This window comes from Maylandia zebra, linkage group LG12 (genome assembly GCF_041146795.1).
Source record: "Maylandia zebra isolate NMK-2024a linkage group LG12, Mzebra_GT3a, whole genome shotgun sequence".
In the NCBI taxonomy this organism is placed as follows: Eukaryota; Metazoa; Chordata; class Actinopteri; order Cichliformes; family Cichlidae; genus Maylandia; species Maylandia zebra.
The window spans coordinates 16,234,107-16,243,469 of NC_135178.1; the positions used below are offsets into that span (position 1 = coordinate 16,234,107).

General features: G+C 40.9%; 1 protein-coding gene across 2 annotated transcripts; it reads left to right on the forward strand.

Annotated features, from left to right (window-relative positions):
• Positions 1-644: 644 nt before the first annotated feature.
• Positions 645-7,866, forward strand: stc1 (stanniocalcin 1). Of its 2 annotated transcripts, none has more exons than XM_004544327.4 (4): positions 645-938; positions 2,681-2,823; positions 2,936-3,147; positions 3,660-7,866. In XM_004544327.4, exons 1-4 carry the CDS (start codon positions 758-760, stop codon positions 3,958-3,960), a joined length of 837 nt encoding a protein of 278 aa, XP_004544384.1. In that variant the 5' UTR covers positions 645-757; the 3' UTR covers positions 3,961-7,866. The 2 variants fall into 2 exon arrangements, with proteins under 2 accessions (XP_004544384.1, XP_004544385.1); XM_004544328.4 differs by having other exon boundaries at positions 2,684-2,823.
• The last annotated feature ends 1,497 nt before the right edge of the window (positions 7,867-9,363 follow it).

Sequence of the window (9,363 nt, forward strand, 5' to 3'; positions counted from 1 at the left end):
TGCATAGCTATTTATCTGGATTTTCCAATAAATATCATTTGGAAAATAAATTACAAAAGGGAAGGAATAAACTGCTACCTCCTTCTTATATAATAATAATAATCGTTTTGCAACAGCGTCTTACCTTCACTTTGATTATACAGCCAATCAGAAAAAGACATTTTCAGTTACCATTGGATACAAATCACTTTAATCAATTTATTCCACATATACGAGACATGGCTGATCTAATGGCAGATCAACTGTGTCTTACATATGAGGAATACATTGATCTTCTGCAATTAGGGACTATTAGCGGATCATAGAGCTGAAAACTGATGAAAATGGTGACGGAAAAAGACCACATGCCTGTAGCATGTGATAGATAATCTTAATTAGCCCCAAAACTGAATCTCATTTGAAAAACATGACCAAAAACACTTACGGTACTCAAATAAATTTCCTAACCTGAATATGGAGCTGTATGATGTACAAAACTGGCGGCTGTTAAATCATTTCATCAATTAATAGTGGACGGACTAAGCCCAAGGTCTTGAATACGATCTGATTGGTCCAACCGCAGAGCTCGTAATATTCAGCGCTCCCATATAAACCCGTGCAGACTTGACGTGCAATCTGTCATGCAAGTCAAAAGGATAGCGAGGAGTCCAGTGTAGAGCCACAGCTGACAGCCTACTCGCAGTAGCCTTCATTTGTTCTGTTTTTGCGCTGCAGAAGGTTTTTTTTTTTTCTTTTTTTTTTTCGGGGCGCTCTTCTTATGAATTACACACAAAGCAGGAGGCGTCTCTTTGCGTTTAGTTGTGTTATCTGTGTTGACAGGACGATGCCTTTGAGAACCGGACTTTTTCTCCTGCTGGTGCTGAATGCATCAGCCTATGAAGTGGATCAAAACGAGTCCTATTCGCCCAGGAGAGCACGCTTTTCTGCCAATAGCCCTAGTAAGTAACACGCTGCTTCCATCTGCACATCTCAGAGTGCACTGCTTGCTTTCTTATTTTTTATTTACTTCTATCTATTTATTTATTTATTTTTTCAAATGCTCAGCCTAATCTATATAGAGATCTTTCCTTCTCATAAATTTGTTGGCCTATGCAGCCGTTTCTGTCTTAACGAGCGCGTTGATTCGCGGAGAAGGCTGCGGGATTAACGCTGTGGTTTTTGCCGGTGTCCTGCCGGCAACAGATGAGCATGGAGCTTGGTGCTGACACCTGAGAGTGCAGGCTGTGTCATGCTGTTAGTGTCTTTCTCTTGGCTTCCTCCTTCTGCTGCATCGGTTCCACTATTTAGCACTAAAGCGGATTGAGAGGCTTTAAACACGGCGTTTTCTGGATATCGCGGAGCATTCTGGAGCCTTGAAGTTAGAAGAAGTAGATCACAGCATTGTGCACCGTTGCACGAAGCAGAAAAAAGCAAAACTGCTTGTCACTGGGTTGTGTCGTTGGGATTAATAAATGCAACCTCTTTTTTTCCGTTTCCTTATGTGTAAAGGGAAAAAGCCCAAATCTTTCTAATAACCACTAAGAAAAAAAAAGATCCGCCGCTGTACAGCATAAATCTGTTTGGCTTCATTCAAATGGTGAGTGTTAAAAAATATTAATATTCTTTGACTACAAAGGCACAGCTCAGTGATAAAAGGCAGTGGGTAACAGGGATGCTCTTCCCCATCTGCAGGAATTGCTTCATCATCATCATAAGATTTGCAGCTCACTCTCTGTGTTTCCAGAGCAATCTCTAGTCCCTGGTGGCAGATAGACTTAATCTGACTGTGCAGGTCAACAAAAGGGCCCAGATTCAAAGCCCAAGAAGGCTCTGGGCTCCTCTGTGACATGTCTTAATGGTTATTACAAAGGTCTTCAGCCAGGCTTTTTGCCATCTTAGCGGACTCTGAGATCAAGGATAAAGAAACGGATTGTTTTAGACCTCTGTCTAGAAGTGTCAAGATTTAAGCCAGCTGTGTGCATGTGCGGCTAACATAATTTTTTCTAAATTTCTGGCACGTGGATCGAATGCTGCTGCAGCATGGCTGTGTCACAGCTCTGTCATAGAGATGGGGGTTGCTAGTGGGTTAATCATGACGTGAGCATGGCAGCATTTTGTGAACATTTAATTCATTATGTAGGTGTACACGGGATCGGCTCTGGAGGCAGAGTCCTCAAGATCAACTTGACAGCTATTTTGTGTAAAATAATTGAAGACAAAGATTGGTGACAGAGTGTGTGTGTGTGTGTGTGTGTGTGTGTGTGTGTGTGTGTGTGTGTGTGTGTGTGTGTGTGTGTGTGTTTGAGGGGTGCAACTGTATGTTTATGTGTGTCTACAGGCATGCCAACAATTTTCAGGAAACTCTTTGGTATTTCTGGCGCTGTTCATCCAAGCGCTGCTGAAAAGAACCAAACACTGGAATATAAGTTCCTGCCAAAAGAAAAGTGAAGTGGTGCCAAATAATGTCTGAGACTCTTTGAGTTGTAAGGTGTCCAATCTTCAGTCAAGTCACTGTTTGCCCCGAGTGACTGTCTGTGTTTTGTGAAGCACCAAAGTATGAAAATTCTCTTTTGTTCGCTGCATTTTCTCTTTTAGCTGAAACCCTGGCAACCCTTCAGTAATGAGCTTAGTGAGTGTGCAATGTTTCCCAGTGAACCCACTGTTGACTCCCCTGCTGATGGTTCATTCTCTGTGCCCACAGCAGATGTGGCACGCTGTCTCAGCAGTGCCCTCCAAGTTGGGTGCGGAGCCTTCGCCTGCCTGGAAAACTCAACTTGCGACACAGATGGCATGCATGACATCTGCAAGTCCTTCCTATACAGTGCTGCTAAATTTGACACTCAGGTATATGCTTTCATTCTCTGTTGATATGTGCACATGAGCTGTGGAGGATTATATGGGCGTATGTGTCAGGACAAGAGTGTGTAAAGCACTGCTGTTTTGTTTTTTCTTACAGGGTAAAGCGTTTGTGAAGGAGAGCCTTAAGTGCATTGCCAATGGCATCACCTCGAAGGCATTCCTCACCATCCGCCGCTGCTCCGCCTTTCAAAGAATGATATCTGAAGTCCAAGAGGAGTGTTACAGCAAGCTGGATATCTGCACGGTTGCCCGATCAAATCCAGATGCTATTGGTGAAGTGGCACAGCTGCCAAGTCACTTTCCCAACAGGTGAGATCGTCCTCTGCTGTATGTGCTTTACAAGTTTTCCCAAAACCAAGTTGAGGAAAAAACCTCTGTGAATTTCAGGCAAATAAGAGAGTGCAGCTTGTTTATGAGCAGCATAAGCAATGACTACACTTGTCTTGATTTGCATGTTTTGATTAGCATCAGCGTTTTGCATTCTTTCATGCAACAAAAGAAAATCAAACAGGAATGTCAACTTTGGATGGTTTCATTCCTATTGTTGTTCTAATACATATAGAATTGCAGTTTGGGAGTGGATACAAAAGGATAGAAGGGTGGAGCACGAAGCTTAGTAGGCCAGCGACTGGAGCCGGGATGGTTACGCCCATAGAGATGACATCAGGCCATCTAGAATGCGTGCATAGAAATGCTAATTTTGAACCATTACAGATTACGACGACATGCTTTCTTGCTGTGCTGCACATTTTGTCCTTTTTCCCTTTTAAGCCCCTGAAAAAAATGTAAAAATTCATTCTGTGATGCCTTTGTGGTCCAAGGTTTTATGGTAAGCTGTTACAGAGCCTGATGGACTGTGATGAGGACACGGTGGATCGCGTTAGGACCAGCATGGTGTCGCGGCTCGGCCCAGAGATGACCATGCTTATTCAGCTGCTGCAGAACAAGCCCTGCCCATCCACCGCTGTGGCTGCAGCTGCTGTCATCCCAACTGGAGCAGAGAGCCGTGGGAGCTGGCGGCTGTCCATGGGTCCCCATGTGTACAAGATCCAGCCTAATCTGCGAAACAGAGACTCTGCCAGTCATTTTGGCAAAAAGCGCTCCGCCAGCGACAGCTCCTAACTTCCACTTCCACTCACCCTCAAAACACCACAAAAGCTCCTCTATTCCCTAGAGGTGATACCAATCTTTTCCTCTGCTAGACTGGAAGTTACAGAAATCCCACCTCTAGGGAATGCCGGACCACCCGTAGAGTCCATAGAGTCGATATCAGTTTGATTGTTGTTATATTATATATCCTACACTTTAGACTCGAAAGAACCCCATCTTCCATAGACTGTTTTCAAATGTGCGCGCTCACAGTTAGTGTTGAACAGGAGGCTGCTGCAATTGTGCGACGTGTTCCTGTTCGCTCCTCTTATCGTCCTTTAACAGAGATTAATTCGTAAGTCTTTTGACGACAAGCTAAAAAGGAAAAAAAAGGAGAGAAAAAAAGAGAAAAAAAGTGTTTCATGAATCTAGAGCACAAGCCAGTACTTTAAAAGTAAAAAGAAAAAAAATAAAATTTCATAATCCTGATATTTGTTCATGAATAGGAAATCAGTAGTTTGGTTATTATTGGTTTATTTGTAGGAATGGGTAATTACTAGTAGACTTATCTAATATTTCTGCATTGAGATTAGTCGAATTGTGAGCATGAGATGTGGCAATGAGTTTCATAACTGTTTTTGACACTATCATAACACTTAAATGTACTGTATACTAAGTTACCAGAGACAGCCATAGCTAGCCCTCTAAAAGAGAGCGCTCATAATGGAGTGAGGTCTGTAGAGGTTTCATGCTAACCTTTGAGAGGTTACCTTAAACTGACCAAAAAACTTCTAACTGCCCTGAATGCTATTCATGAAATACCAAAATTGCGTATAGCTATAGCACTTATAGATTTTTTTTTTAATTATTTCTGATGGCAGATGTAGCCATGGTCATGTGTTTTAAATCATTATCCTACATGTAAGGATTGTTCAGGTCATGGCCAAGTCTATCAGAAGAAGTCCTTTTAGCATATCTTGTATCCAGACACTTGCAATGCATAAGACTGTTGAGCTCTATAGTATATCTAGTATGGGACCATGCTTAGTGAGATCTGTGTCCATGTTCTTAACTGAGTGCGAAGCAGTCGTGTGTGCGCGCAGTAGCTGATTAGCACGTTCACCGCTGAGACTGAGAGCAGAGTGTCTTCTCGGACTGATGAGCATCACTCTCTGAGGTGAATCATGTGACATGCACACTGGCTTCCAGGTCAAGATGGAGAATGACTATTTAAAGAGAAAAACAAAAGCCTTGTTGGAATGATATTTATTTTCCTACTATATTATTTAATGTTTTTATTTTTATTTTAATGCATTATTGTAGTTTTAACTAATTTACAGATTTAAAGAGCAGTTCAGTCATGGCTCCTATTTGAACATGAGCTCTATGCCAAAAAAAAGTGAGCTGACACTCTGGTGACTGAATGGGACCCATGTCATGACTCTGTGCTGGCCATAGGGGAACAAGGTTGGTCATTCAGGTCAGGTGATCTACTTCGCGGAGGTTACACGGGACCACAGCAAAACATTAGCTTAGTTTTTTGACACAGTTTCTGGTTGTCGGTGCAGCTGCTAGATGCTCACGTGTGGTGCTGGGGAGTCGTGCACGTTATTGAATCTAAACCAGGTAAAACAAACATCAGCACCGGGGGGCCTGTTAGGGAAGCTTCTCGATGGTTCTACACTTGCTTGCAGTGCTTTTCTTTGCGCGGAATGAAGGTGAGGCATAAATTTAACAAATATATGACACATAATCCGAGACATAACCTTTGATTTAGGTTGAGCCACATCTCTCACAGCAAAACTTTTGATCTATTTTTGCTAAGACTGGCCTTGTATTTAGCTAGAGTTAATGATTCGATGGGTAGCAAGGCGAAATATAAACATAGGCAGCGTTTATGTAATAGCGTAATGATTTTGGGTTACTTTGGACGCTCATGCTTTAGGCTGTAGCCAAGCAGTCGTGCATCCGTTAAGTGATTATCTTTCAAAAACAAATTTCACAGCTTTGAGAGACCAAGACAATCATCCCAAACCAGTGCACGATCATAGAGCCACAGTCACTAAGAAGGGTCTTGATGCTGGTGTTTGCTTTTATAGATAGATGGTGGAACTTCAATAGGATAATCCATGGCTTAGTTTAGAGAATAAAAGTATGTTGAGTAAGTGAGTAAATATTTGTGCACATTGAAAATGCAGTATGGAGGTTTGAAGTTTGAACTAAGAATGGGTTGAGTTCACTACTATACAGGTTTATTTAGCAACTATCCCATTTTTAATCTTAAACCTCGCAATTTGGTCGTCTTGAAATTCTTTTACTCCCAAGTCGTGAGAAGTAATTGCCTTACGTTTGACTTCAGTCAATAGAAAATGAGCTGGACCCAGTCCTGTTTAAAAAAAAATGCAGAGGATTACTAGTGAACTGAGTGATGCTCAGACCAGAAAAAGAGATGTTTTATTTTTCAGTGTCAATTTAATAGCTATGTTAAAATTCCAAACTATGCAATAGTCACACACAAAGGATTCACAGCAACACAGAAATTGACCTTTATTTCATTCAGTGCCAGCTGATGCTGTGTGAATCAAGCAGCAGCATGTGTGCTCTCATACTGCACTCACAGTGTGAAGGCGATGCTCCTCTATAATGCTTTATGGTTCTGTGTTTTACTTCTTTCAGATTTTATTTTACACTCGCATTCGTTTTGTTCTGTGAATCGTTTCTTTTGTGTCGTGTGGTGCAAATGGACAGCTGTTCTGAAGGAATCTCTTAGGAAGTTAAGAGCTATAGTCACACTGTAGTATATCCTAGCTTATATTTTCTGTTAAATATGCACTTTGCATCTTAACCACTATAAAGGGCATTGAAACATTCAGTACATGTGCAACTGAGACATATTTTATTTACGCAGCGAATGGAGATAAGTAGGAATATTTTGCATCCTGAAGGGTCAGGGCTTCTTCATGTGCTATTGATACATATGTCTATATCTTTGTTGTCCGTGGGTAAATCCAAAACCCAACAGCTGCTGCTAAACTGTTACTAGCCTGATCGATGCTGTCTGGATGCCCCTCCACTCTGGCCGCTCTGATCTGTCAACGTGCAGTGAGCTCAGCATCGGTCCATATTTGCATTTAAACACACATTAATGTCTATCCATGTCTTCATATTTATCTCCTATGAACATTCTCCATGTCAAATATATTTGGCACGGGCAAATTGACTGTTTCCTCACCAAGTAAAATGTATTGGTACTTTTAGAGAATGTACCTGTATACTGAATGTCTCGTTCGACAAGGACATGACCGAGATAGATGACCGGTGAAGGTTATTTGGGGGAAAAACAAACAACAACAACAAAAAAGAGAAGAAAAGCTTTTATTTTCTTTCTGTTTCAGATTTGAATTCAGGTATAGGGCGCTTAAGGTGGTACTGGAATATTGTTCAATTGACCCATGGTGAGTTTTGTGAAACTGTTTCTGTCAGTGCTAGAGACAAAAATCTCCCTGACCTCTGGCACTTCGTGGTACTCTTTCCTCTCAAGACTTGAAATGCATAAATAAATGTTGTTGTGCTTAAACGAAATCGAAATGCTTCAGTGACTAGTAAAGTTTATTTTGTATTCATATATATATATATATATATATATATATATATATATATATATATATATATATATATGAATACGACACTTATTTTAATATCAGATTCAAAAAGTTATTGCTAATTTAGGGAATTACTGAAGTTCCTGATACAGATGCTATGTAACGCATGATTGACCCTTGTGAATCACTTGCACTTTAAAATATACCCATATACATATATGCCCATACTGTGTATATGTTTGGGTTTTTCCTCTGTACTGAAAAGTCATGAAAGATACAAATGCATCAGTTGTCTGTCTTTTGCTGATCAGAAATAAAATATTTATCATATCTGGCATATGGTATGCAATATGTTGCTTTGCTCTTCTTTCACTCGTTCCGATCTTTTATAATATGCTGATTTAAAGTCCCTTAGGCTCGCATTTTTTTTCCCACCAGCTTGCCTAAAAATATTCACAAATGTCTCTTGACTTGACGCCTTCATTTTATCTACCGGCAAACTGCAACATGTGCAGTTTAATGATGGAAACTGAGGAGAGAATTTTCTCATTACATAAGCTTTGAGATGCATTTATGTTCAGACTATAAAAGATTTTAAACTACGACGACCTCCCAATTATCCAATCCAAAGTGTCAGTGTTGTACTGGGTGTTCTTTTCTGCAACACTTTTGCTGATCCTTCTCATTACAATGCTTTTTATTAGACCGTAAACAGTGTTGCCCATTGCACCGCACACTGGAAAGACACTTAAAATGATATTAAGTTCACTGCACACTCCAGCTTTGCGATGGTGCAGTGCAGTCAGAGTGTGCAGCTACAACCTTTATCACGAAACTACGATTAGCACTGTGTTATAAATGCACATAAAGCAATGGCATGTATAGATTTTGATCTTCACACCAGTGCAAAAATAAGGGGCTTTGCAGGATTATGTCAGATTGTGGATCCTACGGTGCAAGTGGATGAGGGGGTGAAATGCAGTGAACTGCGAAATGAACTGCAGCAGTGGCAGCAGGTTAGAGTCAAGACAGATTATAGGTGAGCAGCAAGGCGGCAGGAACGGCAAAAATTGAACCTTATTTTCTGACTACCATACCTTTTCCTTTTAACTCTGCTTTTCAGTCCAACTGTAGCACTTTAGCTGCTAAATGCTCACCACTACATTCACCGTCTAGATGTAAAATGTTTTCCATTTGCTGTCATAGAGATGACTTTCTCAAACATCGGTTATATGAATGAACATTATGTAATAAAACTGTAAAGCTTGGCATGTGGGAGGCCTAGTTAACTTTATCTTTAAACCTCCTCTTGAACATCACTATGATATGCCACCATTGAGAAAGGTGCATTGTCACAAGAGTGAGTCTAAATAAATGAACACAGGCCGCCTGTCGGGCACACCAGCTTTGCTTTATTTGTGTTTGTATAAGAGATGAAGAGGTAATCTAATATGGCTTTCTGCCACTGCCTAACCAGGCCTCATCTATAAAGGTTACACTATTAAAGATGATCTTTTAAACACAAGTAACCTGGAACACGCAGTGGTCGTGATTACTAGTGCCAGAGAATATAATGAAGCATCATGTCCCATTTGGTGATATCAGACTTTCGTATTAATCACTGTGGTAGCCTGTGATATTACTTTTCAGTGACTTCACATCTATGATCTGTCTTTGCCTGCGCAGTCTTTATGACTGTAAAAGGATCACAAGAGAATCCGGCTGACTTGCAAAGTAATTGCTTTACCAAACACCCTAAGTATGTGTGACAAATCCCGCAGGACCCGTGAAGGAAGCTGAAGGACGGAGCGAGCACCTCCTGATGAAAATGAAC

Coding starts and splice junctions, on each gene's coding strand:
- stc1 (XM_004544327.4), top strand. CDS start 758: ATGAATTACACACAAAGCAGGAGGCGTCTCTTTGCGTTTAGTTGTGTT. Junction 2,824..2,935: donor CTGCTAAATTTGACACTCAG/GTATATGCTTTC, acceptor TTTTTCTTACAG/GGTAAAGCGTTTGTGAAGGA. Junction 3,148..3,659: donor CCAAGTCACTTTCCCAACAG/GTGAGATCGTCC, acceptor TTGTGGTCCAAG/GTTTTATGGTAAGCTGTTAC.